Genomic DNA, 23,509 nt, shown 5'->3' with positions numbered 1-23,509 from the left:
AGACAGACAGACAGACAGACAGACAGATAGATCATTCAATTCAGGAACAGATAAGCTGCATTCACATGTGTGTGTGTTTTTGGATGCTATTTTCTCTGAAAATGTATTTATGGAAGTGTAATCCTAATTTTGACACTGAGCCCTAGAACCAACATCATCCTGCACATGGTTCAGGCACCTGCTATTTTAGGTGCTGCACTTTTTCTTGAAAAATCAAATTTGAATCAAGTGATATTCCCTTACACCAGTTTCCTATTCAGTATCTATATCAGAAATTCCATGGGGTTGCCTTGGACAAGTATTCAGATTGATTGATTGATTATGTGCCTTTAAGTCAGGGGTGTCAAACTGCCGGCCCACGGGCCAGTTTCATCATACCGGAGCCATGCCAACCCCATTGCCGGCAATGGCAAAAAAGCTCCGATACGTCGCGCAATGTCACATGACGTCGCAAGTTTGACATGCCTGCTTTAAGTCATGTTCAGCTCCTGATGACCACATAGATAGATTTTGTCCATGATGATCTAGCTCTAACCTGTTCTTTCAAGTTCCTAATGGACCAATTATGATCAACATAGCTAAGTCCATTCACCCTGCTGCTGGTTGTTCTCATCTTTTTCTTTCTGCCTTTCCAAGCATTAACGCATTTTCCAGAGATCTGAGTTTACTTAAAGTAAGATAATTTGGACCTGGTTATTTATTTATTTATTTATTTATTTATTTATTTATTTATTATTTAAATTTATATACCACCCTATCTCCCTTACGGGACTCAGGGCGGTGAACAGGCAATAATAAAAAACAATAAATATTGAATAAGAAGCCTGCTCTAAAATACCCCATATAAAACCCCTAACAAAGCCCAATCAAAACTACGCCAGGCCAGCCGCATGGAATAGATGGGTTTTCAGCGGAAGAGGCGCAGGTCCGCAGTTGTACGTAGGTCGGGGGGTAGGTCATTCCAGAGGGCAGGAGCTGCCACAGAGAAGGCTCTCCCCCTGGGGGTCGCCAGCCGGCATTGACTGGCCGACGGCACCCTAAGGAGGCCCTCTCTGTGGGAGCGGACTGGTCGAAGGGAGACATTTGGTAGGAGGCAGTCTTGCAAATACCTAGGTCCGTTGCCATGGAGCGCTTTAAAAGTTGTTACTAACACCTTGAAGCGCACCTGGAAGGCCACCGGCAGCCAGTTTTCACTTAAAGCCACTTGAGCTTTAAGTGAAAACTCTGTTGATTTTTTCGATGATCCATCAGCTCAATTTCTGTCCATGGTGTTATCTGGAGTCTTTTCCAACACCCAAGCTGAAAGTTGCCAATGCTCTTCTGATGCTGCTTCTTTAAAGCCCAACAAATATTCAGAAAGTGACCAAAATGAACATAGCAACTCTTAGGTGTATTCTATTTATAGCAGGTCATGTCAACCTGTCTGATCCTACCTATAACATGAGACCTGTTGTGTGCCAAGGACAGGGTATTTAAAAAATGGGTTTAAGGAGGATGGTGGAATAAGGTAGTGCTCACTAGAACCATTAGAGGAGGTGTGGTGGCCTAGTGGTTAAGACACTGAACTTGTTGACCTGAAGGTTGTTCAAGACCCAAGCACCATATAATGGGGTGAGTGCCTGCTGTTGCCCCAGTTCCTGCCAACCTAGAAATTTGAACGCATGCAAATGCAAGTAGATAAATAAGTACCAGTTCAGTGGGAAGATAACAGCATTCCATGTGCTTCAGGGTAAACTCATGCTGGCCATATGACCATGGAAGCATCTTCAGACAACACTGGCTCCGTCCGCTAGGAAATGGAGATGAGCACCATCCCTTGGTGTTAGACATGACTAGACAGGGGGAATCTTTATCTTTTTTTAGAACCACTAGAGATACACCAGGTGAAAGAGAGTGCTGTAGAGCAGGGGTGTCAAACTGCCGGCCCGCGGGCTGGACGCATCATCCCAAAACCGCGCCCACCCCATTGCCGGCAATGGAGAAAAAGCCCCGATACGTTGCGTGACGACGTCACATGATGTCGCAAGTTTGACATGCCTGCTGTAGAGGAATCATAGAATCATGGATCTGGAAGGGAACTAAGGGATCATCCATCCCAGCCTCTGTTTGAAAACCCCCAGTGTAGGGAAAGAAACCATTCACCGGGAACATGTTCCACTGATTGGCAGTTTTTACAAAATCAACATGAAAGCTAAAAGGTAGCATTTTAGTGCATAGGTGGAAAATGCTTAGTAGGTTGGTACAAAAGGAACGATGGGCCTCAGTTCCCCTCTCAAATATTCTAACTGCTCTTCATAAAGTCTGCTTTAATTACAGCCAAGACCTCCCATAGAACGTCCTTCTCATCCCACAAACCCTGTGCTCTTCCTGTACAAAGTCTCTTCTTCCTTCAGGTGCCACAGGATGATTGGGGAGGATACCCAACATCGGGGAAGGATGGTGAGATCCCTTGTCGACGGATGCGGAGCGGCAGCTACATCAAGGCCATGGGAGATGATGACAGTGGGGACTCAGATACCAGCACCAAAGTGTCTCCCAAGGAGGTGGCCCGGCGCGAGGCATATCGCCGTTCATCCAGTGTAGATCAAGCCAGAACCAAGTAAGAAGTTAAGAAGGGTGCTAATATTTCCTGGTTACTACAGGGGAAATGCTTAAGAAAGGATGAACATTGAACTGAGCTGTGGCCTATACATAAAACATTCTCTCTCAACCAAGAGCAAGAAGCCCTAGGACAGTGATGGCGAACCTTTTAGAGACCGAGTGCCCAAACTGCAACCCAAAACTCATTTATGCATCATCGGGTGCCGGGTGGGTATGGCCCATTGGGTGGGTGTGGCCCATTAGGTGGACGTGGCTGCGGTGGTAACGGCAGACTGGGTGGGACTAAAAAGTTCAATCAATCAATTCCAACTTTGCAAGATCTTTTTTTTTCCGCGAGAAGTTGAAATTGATTGATTGATTGAACCTTTTTTTGCACACGGCGGCGGAGGCCTAAAGCAAAAAGGTTTTATAAAACCCAGTTGAAGGCCTAGGACTGGGGCGACGGCGCACGTGCCCACAGAGAGGGCTCTGAGTGCCGCCTCTGGCACCCGTGCCATAGGTTCGCCACGACTGCCCTAGGAAACCTGAGTGAGGTTTCCAAAAAGGAAAGGTAAAGTGGGTAGGGGAAGAGATCTTTCTGGGGTAATGGTATCACTGATCAGGGAAACCATAGTAAGAGAGTAGTAGAAGTCAGTGGGAAATGTGTTTCCTTGTTCCTGAACTCAGATTAGGTAGCAATTATTTTTCCTGACCTAAGTGAGACCTCAAGGAGTTGGGTAGGGCAGGGAAAAGCTAGCCTTCAGGACCATGGATAGCTCCAGACAGCCAATGTGCCCCAATGATCTGAGGGTTTGCATCCTTCCTGAGCCGGTCTACCTCTTCCTTGATTCCACCCCTTCCCGAGAAAAACAGAAAATCAGATCAAATCAAAATGTTGTTATGGTAATTGATGGGAAACATCAGAGCAATTTAATGACAGTCAATAAACGAGAATATTTATAGTTCAGGGTTGAAGTGAGGGATCTTTGATGCTCTCTGAGCTTGGTTGTTTTCTTGCAGACACTTCATTATGCAAACTAGGTGACATTATGAGTGCTAGCACTAATGATGTTACCTAGTTTGGGTAATGAAATATCTGCAAGAAAACAACGAAGCTCAGAGACCACCAAGAACCCCTTCATGACAGTCCTCTGAAGTCTACCTATCTGGTCATTGGTTCTCTCCTTCTGGGCTATCCTGGGGTTAACATGGTACCATGTCAAGGGCCCAAAAATTCTCCAGACCTGCTCTCTTTGGCAACCCAACTTTCTTCCTTATCAGCAGAGTGTTGAGGTCAAGTTTAGAGTCACATTCTGTATAGCTGATATTTTGTCTTCCTGATCCACACAATTCTCATTCTTTAATGCTAAGTCCTGGTAGTTGCTGGAGGTTATAGCCACAATATTTATCAATATTTATTGCCGTTTTGAAATAAAGGAGCATACCAATACCTTTGCAAGGATCTACCTATTTTATAGGAGGAGAGAACATGCCCATATTAAACCAGCCAGTCCACTCCTTTCCATGTGTTCTCTTCTCCTGCTTTGGGGGTTTGTTCAGAAACCTTTCTTCCCCATGTCTCTCATTAGGTTTGCAAGTAGACACTATTCTGACTCATATATCTGTAACTGTCCCAGCTGCTGCACACCACCCCGAATCCGGCCACGGGGACAAGGGTATGGACGTTCCTTCACCACTGGGCAGGTGAGGTGGTTTTTTCTCTTCAGTTCTTGGATTGTAGAAAGCTGACCAAGTAGAAGTGATGGACAGTCATGAGAAGTAACACCGATATCAATTTAGCTGAGTGGAAATTGTGTCACATAACTTACAGTATTATAACTGGATGGCTGGGATACAGAATATTGAGAGTCTGTCATATTTTTTTCCCCTGCTTGTATTGAGAGTCTGTCATTTTTTTTTCACTGCTTGTAGCGGGATGATCAAATAAAAAATCAGTTTGGGGGAAAGAGGCATTTATTTGCATTTCATTGTCCCTGTTGAGACGCTTGCAAGTACAGCTTTTTTTTTCTCTGGGGATGTTTTATTAAGAAATAATAAAATAATTCTCTCCACCAAGCAAGGAGAGAATTCCAGATCCTCCTTCTTTGCAGAACAAGAGTTTTCTGGAAGAAAAGCTAGCAATAGCACTCAGACTTATATACCACTTTGTAGTGCTTTACAGCCCTCTCTAGCAATAGCACTCAGACATATACCACTTCATAGTGCCTTACAGCCCTCTCTAAGTGGCTTACAGATTCACCATAGTGCCTCCAACAATCTGGGTCCTTATTCTACCAACCTCAGAAGGCTGAGTCAACCTTGAGCCAGTCAGGACTGAACTCCCAGCTGCTGGCAGAGTTTGCCTGCAATACTGCATTCTAACCACTGTGCCATCAGGGTTCATAGTCCTCTCTGTTGATTGCCAGTGAAAATAACTAAGTTTCATTGGATACCAGACATATCAGTTTGGCTTAAGATACCTTGGCTGCTCTCCTTTGTTCTGATGCATGCTCACCTTAACTGCATCTGTGAATTATTCGTCCCTCTCTACGCTTTGGCATCTGCATGCTTTTCCATTCAGTCATTCAGAGCACTATATATGCCAACCCATTTCTGCAGAGTAATCCTGGAATGGCTTTCCATCTCCGGAGCCAAAAAAAATCACACTTTGCATTCCTGAGATTTCATTTGCACTGCATCCTGGAAAGAGAAAAGAGAAATGATGAGTAGCAAATCAAGCTTGGGATTTATCTTCCACGCTCTGTTTTTCCTTATTGTGATTGGGGAAAAGAGGATGAGGGGCGCTGATATTTATTTATTGCAAAGAGCGTGTTAGATTTGCAAACATAAAACGGCAGCCCTGGTTGCAAATAACAGCTATTTGTGTCAGAGTTGCTGGAGTTTGGAAAGTTCAAAGGGAAAACATTCTTAAGATATGTCTAATTAACTTATGGACTTCAGTAGGGCAGGAGGCAGCAACAGCCCAGTGGAATTTCAAGGAAAGAATTAGTTACAGGAACTGGGTTATGGCATCTAAAAAGTGGGGACAACTTTTTCAATGAATTTTACATTTTCAAACCGACGCACAAATCAAAATCGTTCTTCAAACTTTGTACTTCTACACACGCATATACATACACAAACACGTGTTATAATCTGATATTATAGTATTAGGGTAGAAGCAGAACTGCAAACAAAAATTGTACAGGAATAATTGTGTGTAAAATTTATTAAAATATATTATAATGGGGGTTTTTTAAAAAAAAAAACTTGAACTACTGCGGGACGACACCAGCCAAATGTATGTGTAGAAAAATGACAAACGGAATCAAAACTGACAGATTTGCACAAAGGAGAAATAGAAAAGCAACTGAGAGCAACTGAAATTGACAGATTCTCCCATTCCCAATGATGGCTAAGCGAATCGTGCATAAATCTGCAGATTTCCAAACTCTTGGAAATAGGTGCTTTTCCGAACAATTGAAAGACACAGAACTTATCTTTTCACAGCTCTAAACAAGCATTTCTTTTGTTCGGAACAAGTCTTAAATTCATCACTCTGAGTGGCAATTAACCAATCACACAGGTCTGAATGGAATTTAGGCATTCTTTGGTGTGAATCTAAGCAGAAATTATATTTGCAATTTTTTAGCAAGCACAACTAAGCAACATGCCCGAATCAACCAGCCTTTATAAAATAAGACTGATTTGCTTTTAACTTGGAACTCTGTGGTTTCGTCTGAATAATCAATGCAAGCTGTAGCTCTTAGCTAATTAATTTAAGGATTTGGCCAATGCAAGGTTGCCAATTTAATTTACCCATATACTTAACTTTATTTGTTCCACTGCTAAATCCTCGGATGGAACGCAGTTCACTGGGGACAAGTTTCCTTGAACACTGCTGGGAGATTTGCATCGACTGACTGTACAGGTAGTCCTCCACTTATGACCAGGATGGACCAGAATTATGGTTGTAAATCACGCCAGTTGTTAAGCAGATCATCATGTGACTCATCCCAATTTTATGACCCTTTTTGAAGCACTCATTAAGTGAACTCAACAGTTTTAAAATAAATGCTGTTGGTCGTAAAGCGTACAAACACGGGGAATGTGGTGGTCTTTTAATTGAATCTTTTGTCCACAATGGGCTTTTTTTTTGCCAGAAATTAAAAGTAAAAGCCAGTTTCTAGCAAAAACAAAAAAAACTTTGCAAATTGTGATCACATGACCACAGGATGCTGCAAACAGCTGAAATGCGGATTGGTTGTCAAGCTCCCAAAATGTAGTCACATGGCCACATCGGAGGGGCCAGAAGTCAGAACTTCTAATTCAGTTTGCAGTTTTGAATGGTCTCTAAGTGATCAACGGTTAAGTTGAGGATTACCTGTACATCTCACCCAAAGGTATGGTTCATTTAAACACAGTTTGTTGAAGAAGCCCCAATTTTGATTTAGGTATGGTCTGTGAAACCAATGGTGGGGTCCAGGCAATACATTGAGATGATAGCCAACAAGCTACCAGAGTTTGACTTAAAGTGATGGGAGAAACCAGCAATACGCCTTAGTTGTAATTGTGAATGTGACAAAGATTTGTGTCTATGGAGATTCTCAGCCATCCAGTTCCTGGTTGTCTCGAAGATGCTTTTTCAGGACTTTGTTGTTTTCCTTTGAAGACATTTTGCTTCTCATTCAAGAAACTTCTTCAGCTCTGACTGGATGGTGGGGAATGGAAGGATGGAAGGATGTCTGCAAGGAATATAAATCCTTCCATTCCCCACCATCCAGTCAGAGCTGAAGAAACTTCTTGGATGAGAAGCGAAATGTCTTCAAAAAAACCCAAGAAAGTCCAATTGTCTCCTGAAAAAGCACAGAGATTTGTGAGAACATAGACCCAACAGAAAGTGGGCACCAGGTAGATACACTCCTTTGAGTGTACCCTTGGTAGGACAACAGGGATAAATGACTGAATGTGTGAATGAGTCTGAATTCCCTCCTCTCCACCCTTCCATTGTCTTCCCAGATCAATGATGAGTTGAACCATCAGTTTGAGGCTGTGTGTGAGTCTGTTTTCGGAGAGGTGGAGTCCCAGGCTGTGGAGGCTTTGGATCTGCCCGGTTGTTTCCGCATGCGCAGCCATAGTTATCTGCGGGCCATTCAAGCTGGCTGCTCCCAGGACGATGACTGCCTCTCTCTCTTCACCATGGCAACAACCACTCACCAGCCTGGCCAACCTCTCACCAGCAGCATTCTCAAGCCAAGCACCTGTAAGTACCAAGATGAACCTCTAAGTAGGGATGAATAATGTCTCCTAGGTGAGATTAACAGAAGGCCTTCTGATAATAAGATGTCATGTGATGGAAAGGAATTTAGAGCTAACCTGGAGGAAGGTATGTAGAACTCACCATGGTTTTAGGCAGGAAACCGTACCTGAACCAACTTACAGGCTAACAAACCAATTTACTTCTCACTCTCTGTTTCAAGAATGTAGAATTCTATTTATTGTACATAAACATGACTTACTTGTTTTTTATGAATCAATTTATGTTAGCTTGTATTTGTACAGGAAAGAATAAAGACAAAAACTGGTCAAGTTTTCGGTCCTTGGCCAACATTATTAATAAACTGGGTCTATAAATGTAATGGACAGAAGGAATAACCTTGAGGAACAAGAGGAAGATCCACAACCAAAACAACAGTCAGATAAAAGAAAGCTGAGTCCTGGGGAGAAGTGTAATTAGAGACAGCGTCCCAGGCATGACCTTCCCTTGTTCTCATGAAGATAAAGAAGGAAAGGGGAAGCACATTCAGACTTTTAAGGTTCTATTACTATAATCTTACAATAAAAATAATATTTGCTTGTGTGTCTTTGGCCTCCAAGTCTGATCTACCTGGGAGAGTTGACATCAAGTCAACATACTGTATAAAGAACGGTTGCTGAAACTGGGAATGTCTAGTTTAATGAAGAGAAGGACGAGGGGGGACATGATAGCAGTCTTCCAATATCTCAGGGGCTGCCCCAAAGAAGAGGGAGTCAAGCTATTCTCCAAAGCGCCTGAAGGCAGGACAAGAAGCAATGGATGGAAACTAATCAAGGAGAGAAGCAACCTAGAACTAAGGAGAAACTTACTGACAGTTAGAACAATTAACCAGTGGAACAATCTGCCTCCAGAAGCGGTGAATGCTCCAACACTGGAAGTTTTTAAGAAGAGACTAGACAGCCATTTGTCTGAAATGGTATAGGGTTTCCTGCCTGAGCAGGGGGTTGGACTAGATGACCTCCAAGGTCCCTTCCAACTTTACTATTATTATTATTATTATTATTATTATTATTATTATTATTATTATTATTATTATTATTATTATTATTATTATTATTATTATTATTAAGTCTGAATGCATTTCCCTCCCTCCCTCTCTTTATCTTCATGAGAAAACTAGGGAAGGTCCGATCTGAAACTTTTCTCAAATTATATTTTGGCCTTGGACTCAGAATTTTTTTTTTATCTGGCCATTGTATAAGAGAATAACCGAGTTGGACCAACCCTCCACTCAAGTGGGAAACCCTGGCCTATACCATTTCAGACAAATGGTTGTCCAATCTCTTTTTTAAAACCTCCAGTTTTGGAGTGCCCACAACTTCTGGAGGCAAGTCATTCCACTGGGTTTTTGTTCTAACTATCAGGAAGTTTCTCCTTAGTTCTAGGTTGCTTCTCTCCTTGACTAGTTTCCATCCGTTGCTTCTTGTCCTGCCTTCAGGCGCCTTGGAGGATAACTTGACTCCCTCTTCTTTGGGGCAGCCCCTTAGATGTTGTTTTGGTTGCAACTCTTCCTGCTGTCCTCAGAATTATTCCTTCTGCCCATTTCAGTAAATTAATACCAAAACCAAGCAGCCTTGGGACAAGAAAGTTGTGAGGCCATGGAGGTAGCCTAATAGGTGCTAATTAGAGTGCAGCATCTTTTTTAATTGGTCCGTTTTGCTTTCCTTTCTCTTCCCTACCCATCCCCCAACCTCCATGTAGCTTTTAGTTACCGGAAAGCTCCACCAGCCCTCCCTTCAGGAATCAAAGCCAAGCCCCTCATTGCTGTTACAGCCCAAAGCAGCACCGAATCTACCCATGACAGTTTCCTGCCCAGAGAGATCAATCGGAGTCCATCTTGGGCCAAAGAGGCCACCAAGCACTGCAACTCCTCTGAGAGTTTAGAAAGCACCAAGATCACTGCCATGTCTCTGGATTTGCCTTCGGTCCAACCCCGGACTTCCCCCAAACCCTCCACACTTATCATCAGGACAATTCCCGGGAGGGAAGAGCTGAGAAGTTTGGCTCGGCAGAGGAAATGGCGTCCATCTATTGGTGTTCAGGTAGGTTTGGGATGGCTTCAGTGCTGGAGGGAATTTGTATCTTGGCTGGGGGCAGTTCAAGAAGCACTGCTTGTGACCAGCCGCTAACTTTACTTCTGTCCTAATCATTGACCATCAGAAACATAGTATCTTCTTTACTCCCCCCCCCATTTATTTGTATTATTATGAAGATTATTATTATTATTCTGTTGCTTTGAAAGTACAGTAGAGCTTCTGCACCAGAGACAAATTCCTTGTGTGTCTAATCACACTTGGCCAAATAAAGTGTTCTGTTTTGTTCTGCTCTACTCTACTCTACTCTACTCTACTCTACTCTAATCTAATCTAATCTAATCTAATCTAATCTAATCTAATCTAATCTAATCTAATCTAATCTAATCTAGTTTTGATTCTATTCTATTCTATTCTATTCTATTCTAGTCTAGTCTAGTCTAGTCTAGTCTAGTCTAGTCTAGTCTAGTCTAGTTTAGATCATTCCATTCCATTCCATTCCATTCAAGTCTTTGGTTGTTTTTGAAGCACTCTTTGTGAAGCTTTCGTTTCCTTGGCCATATTTGCAAGGCAAACAGCAAAAAGAAAAGGGAAAATGTTGAGTGAATCTTGAGTTAATTGAATTTTCTTTAGAAGACCTATGAAATTTGGTCTACAGAGGGTACTTCCATCCATCTGACATCCTCATAAAAATGAAATTGCCTTCAAGCTTAAAGATACTATGCCATGTTGCTAGAATCTGATTTCTACCAGCAAAATAGCCGGTGTTGTGATCTGCAAAGAGAGCAACAAGATATTACAAAGACACCAAAGAGTGTTTCTGGTCTCTAGCTTCATTTCTGTGCTACTGACTTACAGTGTCTTCACAGCATGAAGCATCCATTGTTGAAGCGAGATGAAGCCTGTCTACACTACTCTTATTCTGGCATAATGAAAACTGTATGATTCAAGAAGAAGCTATAAATCACTAATGTGGAGATGATATGGGTGCGCTAGAAGACATCTTGGCTAGGTTTATATTACACATTTAATCAAGTCCATTGGTGGCTGCTGTTGTTCTTCCTTTTGTTTCTCAAACATTACCCCCTCTGAGGCAACTGTGCTTGCCAAACTGCGGGGAGACAAGAGTTCACATTGTACAAGTGCCTGGAAAACACAGTATGTTTTCTCCAGTCCAACTCTTGAACACTCGTTCAGTTCAGTTCTCCTACCAGGCAGGGCATTCTCAAGAAGACTTCTCAAAGTTGCAATTCTAAAGATCTAAAAAAAAAAAAAAGCTCAAAGGGATGTATTTGTGGCTGACTGAATAAACATTTGCATAGTTTGCTGACATTTTTCCTCTGAGGAATTCAGGCTGCCAACTGGACCTGGTAGACTCCTTTTGTTGATAAGCTGCTGCTTCAAAAAATCAGTAGGTTACATTAAGCCAGCGGTTCTCAACCTATGGGTCGCGACCCCATTTGGGGTCAATCGACCATTTCACGGGGGTCGCCAAGCAAGGCTGTCCGCCATTTTTTCCCCCTTTTCCGGCGGGTGCCTTACCTCCCTTGGGCTGGGCCAGCTGGTGGTCGGCCTGCTCCGTCTCTGCCGCTTGCCAGCTACGCCTCGGCCGGCGCAGGGGGCGGAACCACGCATGCGCAGCACTCCCGGGCAGGGAAAGTCCTTGACTTACGATCGGTTGGGTAGTCCTTGACTTACGACCGGTTTAGTCCTCGACTTACGACCGGTTTAGTCCTCGACTTACGACCGGTTGGGGGTCGCGACATTAAAAAGGTTGAGAACCACTGCATTAAGCAGCCCTTTGATTTTGAAGACAATGGGTGCTCCAGAGTATGAACCTGGGTCCTCACATAGCATCTGTTTGAAACTTCTTAAAGCAGCTATTTCTTTGCACAATGTGCTGCGATCCTTCGGCTGATCCTGGGGAAAGTTATCCTTGGTTTAAGAACATGAAGCTGGATATTGCATCCACAGCCCAAAGTTCTTCAGAACCAAAGTACCGCACAGCCCTTCACCTCAGGGATTTGGTGCTCATCGTTGGTCAGGCTAAGTTATTCCCCCAAACAATAACTTTGCTTTGTGTGACAACGTAGTACCTTTTAATCTCAGTTCAAATTGGATTTGAACCAGGGTGGCTATAGGCAAAGTAAGTCAAGGATCCAGAGGGATAGAATCAAGATCACGTGAAGTGTTAACACCACTTTACAAGGCCTTGGTAAGGCCACCCTTGGAATACTGCATCCAGTTTTGGTCACCACGATGTAGAAAAGATGTTGAGACTCTAGAAAGAGTGCAGAGAAGAGCAACAAAGATGATTAGGGGACCGGAGGCTAAAACATATAAGGAACGGTTGCTGGAATTGGGTATGTCTAGTTTAACGAAGAGAAGGACGAGGGGGGACATAATAGCAGCCTTCCAATATCACAGGGGCTGCCCCAAAGAAGAGGGAGTCAAGCTATTCTCCAAAGCGCCTGAAGGCAGGACAAGAAGCAACGGATGGAAACTAACCAAGGAGAGAAGCAACCTAGAACTAAGGAGAAACTTCCTGACAGTTAGAACAATTAACCAGTGGAACAACTTGCCTCCAGAAGCGGTGAATGCTCCAACACTGGAGTTTTTAAGAAGAGACTGGATGGCCATTTGTCTGAAATGGTGTAGGGTTTCCTGCCTGAGCAGGGGTTGGACTAGATGACCTCCAAGGTCCCTTCCAACTTTATTATTATTTATTATTATTATTATTATTATTATTATTATTATTATTATTATTATTATTATTATTATTATTATTATTATTATTCCACTTGAGCAGAGAGTACCGTTCACAAATGGAGGCATGATGGCTCAGCAATGAAAGACACTGAGTTTGTCAGCTGGAAAGCTGACAGTCCAGGTTCAAGACCCAAGCGCTGCGGGACTGGGTGAGCTCCTGTTACTTGTCCCAGCTCCTACCCACCCAGCAGTTCAAAAGCCTACAAATATGAGTAGATAAATAGGTACCACTTTGGTGGGAAGCTTTCAGTGTTCCCTGTGCCGTGGCTTATAGTCATGCCAGCCACATGAACATTAATAATAATAATAATAATAATAATAATATTAATAATAATAAAGTTGGAAGGGATCTTGGAGGTCATCTAGTCCAACCCCCTGCTCAGGCAGGAAACCCTATACCATTTCAGACAAATGGCTGTCCAGTTTCTTCTTAAAAACTTCCAATGTTGGCGCATTCACCGCTTCTGGAGGCAGGTTGTTCCACTGCTTAATTGTTCTAACTATCAGGAAGTTTCTCCTTAGTTCTAGATTGCTTCTCTCCTTGGTTAGTTTCCATCCGTCGCTTCTTGTCCTGCCTTCAGGCGCCTTGGAGAATAGCTTGACTCCCTCTTCTTTGGGGCAGCCCCTGAGATATTGGAACACTGCTATCCTGTCCCCCCTCGTCCTTCTCTTCATTAAACTAGACATACCCAATTCCAGAAGCCGTTCCTTATATGTTTTAGCCTCCAGTCCCCTAATCATCTTTGTTGCTCTTCTCTGTACTTTTTCTAGAGTCTCAACATCTTTTTTACATCGCGGTGACCAAAACTGGATGCAGTATTCCAAGTGTGACCCTACCAAGGGATTGTAAAGTGGTATTAACACTTCACGTGATAGAAGCATCTTCAGACAACGCTGGCTCCCTCAGCTAGGAAATGGACCATCCCCTAAGAGTCGGACATGACCGGACAGGGGGAACCTTTGCCTTTACTGTTCATAAATATTGGCACAATCTGCAACATAGCAAAAAGGATGTCATGTGCATTGTGACATCACAATACAAAGGTTTTCATATTGCATCTCGGCATGCAGGTCGGGGGGGAACTGTGTTGTGTTGTCACAATGCATTTCATCATTTGCCCACATGGCCTCAGATGTGATGTTTCTAAGGCCTTCATGTCTTACTTTAGATATTCCAAAAGGACCCAGAAAGTTCCCCAAGAGAACAGAATGGTGAGCCTTTGGGCTAAATTTGTAGCTAAGGGTTGAATTGTGGGGTCCTTGGTGCTCCCTAAACTTGCTGGTTTTCTTGCAGATGTTTCATTACCAAATTAGGTAACATCTAATCACTGCAAAGAGAGCCACCAAGCTCAGAGAGCACCAAGGATCCCACAGTATCTACAGTGGCATTGGTACTTGATACTTTAGGATCAGGAGAAAGTGACATAGGAAGCTGGTCTATAATTGAAGCAGCCTTGATGGACTGTGGTTACCATAACTGAGTGAGCAACTGGTTTTCACGCCATCCTACTCAAAACTCTCCATCTAGATTGACTCTGTGAGAGAGATGGGCAGTTTCTAAATGTGATAAATCAATCAGTCAATCAGTCAATCAATCAATGTCTGCAATATGGCTCAGAGAATGTCCTAAGCTGCATCTGTTTGCCACCACTTTGATCTCAGCTCCTTCCCACCACTTTTTTTTTTTACTAACTTACCTCTCACGTTTCTTATAAGCACCAACTTCTTCCGTCACCATCCTTAATCCTGTTTTTAAATATAAGTTTAGGCATCGTAGCTTATTCTAAGAGAAGCTCAGGAAAGGGGCAAGAGACCTTCATGAGAAGCCATAATTCTCGGCCTGATTTCAGCTTCTTAGCACACAAAGACCCATCTAGCCGTTCCCTCGAATGCTAATGAGCCAAGAACATTTCAGTAAAAACTGTTCCCACCGTATTTCTTTTTCTTGACCCTCAAACTAACAAATGAACATTAAATGTCAGAAATGAAAACTAAAAGACCTTAAAATCAGAAGAGAAGGAGTTTTTGAGCATCCTAAGCAATCTTAGACTTTTCAAATTCCTTTGGGGATTTTTTTATTTTTATTTTGTTGCTGCTATTTTCCTGACTAAATATATATACTTAATCAACTATAATCCTCTCCCCTTCTTCTCCTTAATCCTCATCTAATTTATTCTGGTGCCAAAGCAGAATGACAAAAGCATTTATTGACTATCTCTCTCAAGCCTTTTCATTTTTGTGAAAAGTGGATGCCGCTAGCAACAAAGATGGAAGGACAATGGGGTTAGGTGGTTCCTGTGATTTTTCTGGGATGGAAGACAATGTCTTAGCAGACTGGGTGAACTAGTAAGCTCCAGTTTCTTTTGGCATAAACATAACTGAAACTGAATAAAGAGAAAAGCAACCTAGAACTAAGGAGAAATTTCCTGACAGTAAGAACAATTAATCAGTGGAACGGCTTGCCTCCAGAAGTTGTGGGTGCTACAACACCGGGAGTTTTTAAGAAGAGACTGGACAGCCATTTGTCTGGAATGGTGCAGGGTTTCCAGCTTGAGGGAGATGTTGGACTAGAAGATCTCCAAGGTCCCTTCCAAATCTGGTATTTTGTTATAAATTGTGGTTTAGGAAATAATGTACAGGTAGTCTGAAATAATGTACAGGTAGGCTACCATTGGGACCAGAATTTTCAACTTAAGCAAGGTAGTTCTTAAGTGAGTCATGCCCAATTTTACAAAATTTTAGCCATGATTGTTAAGACAATGATTGGAGTTAGTAAGTGAATCACGCAGACGTGAAGTAAATGAGACTTTCCCCCGTTGACTTGGCTTGCCAGAAGCTGGCTAGGAAAGTCACAAATGGCGATCATGTGATTTCCCAGGATGCTGCAACCTTCATAAATACATAAAGGGGGGCGAAGCACCCCAATTTTGATCGCATGACTGTAAGGATGCTGGGAAAGTCATACGGGTAAGTCACTTTTTTCAGTGCTGTCGTAACTTTGAACTGTCACTAAATGAATGATCGTAAGTCGGGGACTTCCTGTATTGTGTGGGCAAGTGGCATCCACAATGAATTAAAAAAATTAAGACAGTAGCCACAACTGTGCTGGGAAAGTTTTGCCTCCTTTCTATTTTGCCTACCTGCCTGTCTGTCTGTCTGTCTATCTGTCTGTCTGTCTATCTATCTCATCCATCATCTATCATCTGTCATACATCTATCAATATCGTCTATCTAGCGATCATCTATCATCTATTTATCTGTCTGTCTATCATTTATCTATCTATCTCAATCCATCATCTATCATCTGTCATACATCTATCATTATCATCTAGCTATCATCTATCATCTATTTATCTGTCTGTCTATCATCCATCTATTTATCTATCTATCTATCTATCTATCTATCTATCTATCTATCTCAATCCATCATCTATCATCTGTCATATATCTATCATTATGATCTATCTAGCTATTATCTATCATCTATTTATCTGTCTGTCTATCATCTATCCATCTATTTATCTATATCTATCTATCTATCTATCTATCTCAATCCATCATCTATCATCTGTCATACACCTATCTATCTATTTATCTATCTATCTATCTCAATCCATCATCTACCATCTGTCATACATCTATCATTATCATCTATCTAGCTATCATCTATCATCTATTTATCTGTCTGTCTATCATTTATCTATCTATCTCAATCCATCATCTATCATCTGTCATACATCTATCATTATCATCTATCTAGCTATTATCTATCATTTATTTATCTGTCTGTCTATCATCTATCCATCTATTTATCTATCTATCTATCTATCTCAATCCATCATCTATCATCTGTCATACATCTATCATTATCATCTAGCTATCATCTATCATCTATTTATCTGTCTATCATCTATCTATCTATCTATCTATCTATCTATCTCAATCCATCATCTATCATCTGTCATACATCTATCATTATCATCTATCTAGCTATCATCTATCATCTATTTATCTGTCTGTCTATCATCTATCTATCTATCTCAATCCAACATCTATCATCTGTCATACATTTATCATTAACATCTATCTAACTATCATCTATCATCTATTTGTCTGTCTGTCTGTCTGTCTGTCTGTCTGTCTGTCTGTCTGTCTGTCTGTCTGTCTGTCTGTCTGTCTATCTATCTATCTATCTATTTCTATCATCTATCAGTCTATATATATCACCTGTCTATAACTATCCTCTATCTCTATCCTCTGTTTATTGTTTTGCATATAAAAAGGAGACCAGATTGTTATTGCGCAGCTGCAATCATTGTCCTCACTTCTTTGACCCTCACCCCCCTCCTTCCAGAGCTGCCCCGCTTTGGACTGTTTCTCATTTTTATTCATCCTCTAAATATGCATTTCTGCCACCTGCCCTGCCGTCTCTTTCATTAGTAGGCTTTGTCACTTAGCATCCGTCCAGGTGTTGCAGGGAGAGGTTCAATGAAGCAGTTCAGCCGAGGGGGCAAACAAGCGGAAAGGAAGTGTCTGATCCAACTTCATGGTGTGCAGTTGCTTTTGACAAGGTCAAAACGTCAAAAGCAGTGGGGACCACACTTAACAAACCACTCCAAGCTGACACCAATGAATCAATTAAGCCTCTGCGCCAGTCTTCCAAAGACTCAGCCGTCCAGGGCTGTGTTCTGCAAAAGACGCCAATATTTTTCATGCCATTTGGAGAGTCTGAAAAACCCTATTTCCTGTTTCAGTGGCAATCCTCTATGGGGACTTGCTCCAAGCATAGTCAAGACAATTGCAAGCTTCTAGAATTTCTACTTTGTGTTTCGTTTTGCTTTTAAACCAGTCCGGTGCCAGTTGCATTAAGAGCAGCCCAGCAGGTAAACGTTTGGGCAATTCAAGCTTTTCTTGGCATGGAGAGCTGCCAGCTTGTTCACAAGGCCTCTGTTGTTGCAACAGAAGTGAACTTATGGCCCAATGGCCACCGGTAGCCTTCTCTCACCACACCGGGGTCGCTCTGCCAAAACGGACCAAGCATCTTCCAGAGATCCGGCAGCCTCGCGGGATTCCAGTTCAACATTTTGCTTCCTGCTGTTTGAAGGAAACTCTGCAATAAATGAAAACACACAAACCTCTTCCTGTGCACATAAATCACACACTAACAAGTGCATTTGCACATCCAGCTAAAAGAGGGGTCGGGCACTTTGTGGCCTGTGTTTTTGTGAAAAACCCAGGGCTTTTTTTCTCATAGAACGCCCAGAACGGAGTTCCGGCACCTTTTTGGATGGAACCTTGTAGGGTAGGCAAGGCGGGTTGTATGACGTGTGTGAGTTCCGGCACCTTTATTATTATTTTTTAGAAAAAAAGCACTGGAAAAACCTAACTATTAGCTGTGTTCACACACCATGCAGCAGCTGTATTTGGGCAGTGATCATTTTCCCTTGTTTGATTCTTTTGTGGATTATGCATTATAGGAAAACCAAACCACAAAACTGGCTTATGGTTCAATATGTGCCTAATGAATTAATGTGGCAATTAGGTTGGGGCGGGGGGCGGTGTCAGGAGAACACTTCAGGTAGTCCTCGACTTGCAACCATAACTGGGACCAACATTTCTGTTGTTAAGCCAGGTGGTTGTTAAACGAATCATGCCTGATTTTAAGACCTTTTTTTCTTTGCCACGGTTGTTAAACGAATTGCTGCAGTTGCTAAGTGAATCAGGCGGTCGTTAAGCAAATCCAGCTTCCCCATCAACTTTGCTGGCTGGAAGACAACGGGGAAGGTCACAAATGACAATCACGTGATCCTGTTCCCCGATGGCCAGGGACAATCATTCTGATGCTGTAACTGCGGGGGATGCTGCAAATAGTTGTAAGTGCAAGGACCAGTTGTAAATCCCTTTTTTTTCAGTGCTGTTGTAATTTGGAACGGTCACTAAACAGATGGCTGTAAGTCAGGGACTACCTGTGTTCTTACCTTAGCATATATTGTGGGTAAGATTTATTTGACAATCACCTATTAGGTGGGAACAGCCATTCGGGTTTAGGGGGCTGTACAAACCTGGTTTAAGGGCCTAACATGAAATTCTTTTTTCATAAGTATTGTGGGAAGGGGAAATGTCCCTAACTGACACCAGTATGAGCAGCCTGGGGAGACTTCAAACTTTCTCCCAGGAACCAGCTTTTTAAAATCCCTTTTTCCTCCCACCACAAAGGGTTCGAAATGACAATCAAGATAGTCCCATTTGCCCATTTTCAGCTGCCATAGCCAGACGTGTGATTCCCAAATTAAACAGAAAAAACTAAACCATTGATGACCTTCTCCAAGAACACAGTTTTCAAATGAAAACCATTTACACATGAAGTCATGTTGTCTCTTGTGTCCTCTCTTTTCATACCTGAATATTTTATTTAAGAGCATCGTCTACGGCAGGGGTTTCCAGCCATGGCAACTTCAAGACTCGTGGACTTCAACTCCCAGAGTTTCTGGTTGGGGGAATTCTGGGAGTTGAAGTCTACAGGTCTACAAGGTGCCATGGTTAGACATCCCTGGTCTGCAGGAAAGGAGGGAGAGAGAATGATGGATTGGTTTGAATTTGTCTTTCCTTCCTATTCGTATTCTTCCCCGTCTCACAATGTCATCATCCCCACAGCCCCGTGAGGTAAGTCTGCCTAAGAGAGATCACCCAAGAGTTTCACAGTGGAAACTGAGTTTAAATCTCAACCTGCTCCTCTCTTATCTCCCTACGAGTCTTTGGATGGAAAGTTTTCCATCTGATGAAAGAAGATTTATGGAATCACAACTCCTGGAACATCTTGGTGATAAACTGTAGGTGCTTTTGAATACCAAGGCATCTGGAAAGAAAAGCACAAAGCTAGGCCAGGTTTCAGCTCCACTCATTATTGCTCTGCATACTGCGTAGAATTGATCTGAAACTCCTTCTCTACTTGGGGCATTTGAGCGCAAAATTCCCTTTTGCCACAGATGTTTCTCTTTCTTATTTCCTCTCCGTTTCCAGTCATATCCAGCCATCACTTTTCTCCTCAAATGCCATTGCTTAATTAACCTGTCCATCATTCTTGTCCACGGAGATTCTCATTCATCATCCAGGTCATGGTTGTCCTGAAGGTGCTTTTTCAAAAGGCTTCTTCATTTCTGACTGGATGGTGGGGAATGGAAGGATGGAAGGATGTCTGCAAGGAATATAAATCCTTCCATTCCCCACCATCCAGTCAGAGCTGAAGAAGCTTCTTGGATGAGAAGCAAAACATCTTCAAAGAAAAACAAACAACTGGTCATTTGGCTTCTTTTAGAGAGCCGTTGAGACCACTTGAAGGTTTATCTGTGTCCTCAGGGTCACCTGAGTGATGCAAATGGGAGTGGAGCCTTCTTGGAATTGCTGAAAGGACTGTGTTCCACTCCCATTTTTGCACTACTCAAATGACCTGAAGATACAGATAGACCTCCAGGTGGCCTCAACAACTCTCTAAAAGAAGGCAAATGACCAGCTGTCTGCAAGGAGTATAAATCCTTCCATTCCCCACCATCCAGTCAGGGCTGAAGAAGCTTCTTGGATGAGAAACAAAACGTCTTCAAGAAAAAAACAAGGAAAGGCTTTTGAAAAAGCACCTTTGGGACATTCGTCATTTTTGTTTTCTTCTTCTTTCTCCTCTTTGAAGTTTTTTTTCCCCGCCAAGCTACCCTCATTTTTTTCAAGCGAACTATCTGTTCCCATAATCTGGCCACGCTTTGTCTTCATTCCTTCCTCTTCTTTGTCCTTATCTATTTTTTTTTCCCCTCGTGGGATTCAAACAGTTCTCTCAATTATGTCTTCTCTCTCCGTCTTGTGTTCTTTCATCTCAAGATCTTTTCATCTTTTCCCATCCATCTTTAGTTCTCCTTTTATTCTCTCTGCTATTCACTTCTGTACTTAGCCACCTTTCCTGGACCTCTTCCTTTCCTTAATTTGTTCTCCCTACATTTTTATAATTCCTTTATCTTCCTCTGCTTTGTGATATTTTTTTTTAAATGTGTTTCCTTCACTTACCAATTTCACTTCTTTGCTTCTTTCTTTTTTAAAAGTTCCCTTGTCAAATCTTCTACAGGCAGTCCTCAACTCACAACCATTCGTTTAGAGCAGTGGTTCTCAACCTGTGGGTCGGGACCCCATTTGGGGTCGATCGACCATTTCATGGGGGTCGCTAAGCAAGGCTGTCTGCCATTTTTTTTGTCCGCCATTTTTTTCCCCTTTTCCGGCGGGTGCCTTACCTCCCTTGGGCTGGACCAGCTGGTGGTCGGCCTGCTCCGTCTCTGCCGCTTGCCAGCTATGCCTCGGCCGGCGCAGGGGGCAGAACCACGCATGCGTGGCGCTCCTGGGCAGGGAAAGTCCTTGACTTACGACCGGTTGGGTAGTCCTCGACTTATGACCGGTTTAGTCCTCAACTTACGACCGGTTTAGTCCTCGACTTATGACCGGTTGGGGTCGCGGCATTAAAAAGGTTGAGAACCACTGGTTTAGAGTCTGCTTGGCACTGAAAAAAAATTATTTACGACTGGTCCTCGCACTTATAACCATCACAGCATCCCCACGATCACGTGATCAAAATTTGGGCACTTGGCAAACATGTGTTTACAATGGTTACAGTTTCCTGGAGCTGTGTGATCACCATTTGTGACCTTTCCAGATGGCTTTCGACAAGCAAAGTCAATGGGGGAAAGTCAGATTCATTTAATGACCATGAGACTCATTTAACAAATGCAACTGGTCACTTAAAAAAAACGTGGCACAAAAGATCTTAAAATCAGGCACGACCCATTTAACAACTGCCTTGCTTAGCCACAGAAATTCTGGTCCTAATTGTGATAATAAGTTGAGGATTGTCAGGATTATGCTTGTGAAGTCTCGATTCTTTTTCTCTTTTTTTTTTGGTTCTATTAATAAACTTCCTTTCTTAAGCAGCTACCCACCTCTCCTCTGTTCCGCTAATTAAGTTTTCTTCCGGATCCATTAATCAACGTCTTTCTTTCCTTCTTGCTGTCTTCTTTCCCTTACCCCAAAAGGTGGAAACCATATCCGATTCTGACACCGAAAGCCGAAGCTGTCGAGAATTCCACTCTATCGGTGTTCAAGTGGAAGAAGATAAACGGTATGGCTGGTTAAGCATGCTTCTCAATGTCTGCTTCCTGCACACACACACACACACACACACATATACACACACACATACACAGAGAGAGAGAGAGAGAGAGAGAGAGAGAGAGAGACATCATGCCACAGTCTTCTGCATTAATGCAAAAACTTGTCGGCCGTATCATCTTCCTCCAGATCAGTATTTGCAAGGCAAAATTTCCAGAAAGAAAAGCTATATTTCAGTGTTTCTTAACTTTGGCAACTTGAAGATAATAATAATAATAATAATAATAATAATAATAATAATAATAATAATAATAATAATAATAATAATAATAATAATAATAATAATAATAATAATAATAATAAAGTTGGAAGGGACCTTGGAGGTCATCTAGTCCAACCCCCTGCTCAGGCAGGAAACCCTATACCATTTCGGACAAATGGCTGTCCAGCCTCTTCTTAAAANAATAATAATAATAATAATAATAATAATAATAATAATAATAATAATAATAATAATAATAATAATAATAATAATAAAAAGTTGGAAGGGACCTTGGAGGTCATCTAGTCCAACCCCCTGCTCAGGCAGGAAACCCTATACCATTTCGGACAAATGGCTGTCCAGTCTCTTCTTAAAAACTTCCAGTGTTGGAGCATTCACCGCTTCTGGAGGCGGGTTGTTCCACTGGTTAATTGTTCTAACTGTCAGGAAGTTTCTCCTTAGTTCTAGGTTGCTTCTCTCCTTGATTAATTTCCATCCATTGCTTCTTGTCCTGCCTTCAGGTGCCTTGGAAAATAGCTTGACTCCCTCTTCTTTGTGGCAGCCCCTGAGATATTGGAACACTGCTATCATGTCCCCCCGTGTCCTTCTCTTCCTTAAATTAGACATAATTCCCCAGCCAGCGCACCTTCTTTTCATTAAACTAGACATGCCCAATTCCTGCAACCGTTCTTCATATGCTTTGGCCTCTAGTCCCCTAACGATCTTGGTTGTTCTTCTCTGCACTCTTTCTAGAGTCTCAACATCTTTTTTATGATAATGCCAGTGTAGGAAGCGACCAGGGTGAGCTGAAGGGAGGGGTCAAGCATGTCATTATTTGGAGTCCCTTCAGGTTCACAAGAGATCTAAGTCCAGTCCCCCTTGAATTCCGTTGATTTTTTTTAAAATTTATTTTTTCCTTTTTCGCTTTACAAAAACAAAATACAAAATACATTTTTTTTCCTTAACAGTACTGTGTCCTATATCTCTTACATTTATTTGCAATTATTTACATCACTTCTCATACTTTTTTATTCCTCAATTCTAACCAGTTGTAACACTTGTCCCATATCTCATAAAATTCTGTAGCTTCTTTGTCTTTGATTTCCAGAGTAAGTTTGTACATCTCTGCGCATTCTAGTATCTTGTAAATAATCATATCATTTGTTGGTATTTTTTCCCCTTTCCAGCATTGCGCATATGCAATGTGTGCTGCTGTTATTATATGTACAATGATGTGCTGAAGTTGTTTTTTCATCTTTGGGTTAATTATACCTAATAAGAATAATTCGGGTTTAAGTTCAATTCGTTCTTTTGTTATTTCCTGTATCCATCTCCTTATCTGCTCCCAATAAATCTTTGCTTTGGGGCATTGCCACCACATGTGATAGAATGTTCCCTCTTTGTTTTTGC

General features: G+C 42.2%; 1 protein-coding gene across 1 annotated transcript in view; it reads left to right on the top strand.

The window, feature by feature from the left end:
* The window catches only part of DLGAP3 (DLG associated protein 3), a 43,925-nt gene that overhangs the window by 8,288 nt on the left and 12,128 nt on the right, over positions 1-23,509 (top strand). The window contains exons 2-6 of the mRNA XM_015820457.1: positions 2,394-2,599; positions 4,170-4,284; positions 7,600-7,843; positions 9,599-9,939; positions 21,762-21,847. Of these exons, the coding sequence (XP_015675943.1) occupies positions 2,394-2,599; positions 4,170-4,284; positions 7,600-7,843; positions 9,599-9,939; positions 21,762-21,847 (992 nt within the window). The remainder of the gene's footprint in view (positions 1-2,393; positions 2,600-4,169; positions 4,285-7,599; positions 7,844-9,598; positions 9,940-21,761; positions 21,848-23,509) is intronic.

This window comes from Protobothrops mucrosquamatus, unplaced genomic scaffold (genome assembly GCF_001527695.2).
Source record: "Protobothrops mucrosquamatus isolate PMUCROS unplaced genomic scaffold, P.Mucros_1.0 scaffold1131, whole genome shotgun sequence".
Lineage (NCBI taxonomy): Eukaryota > Metazoa > Chordata > Lepidosauria > Squamata > Viperidae > Protobothrops > Protobothrops mucrosquamatus.
The sequence above is the reverse complement of the archived record's forward strand: the minus strand, read 5'-3'. Positions and strand labels throughout refer to the sequence as shown.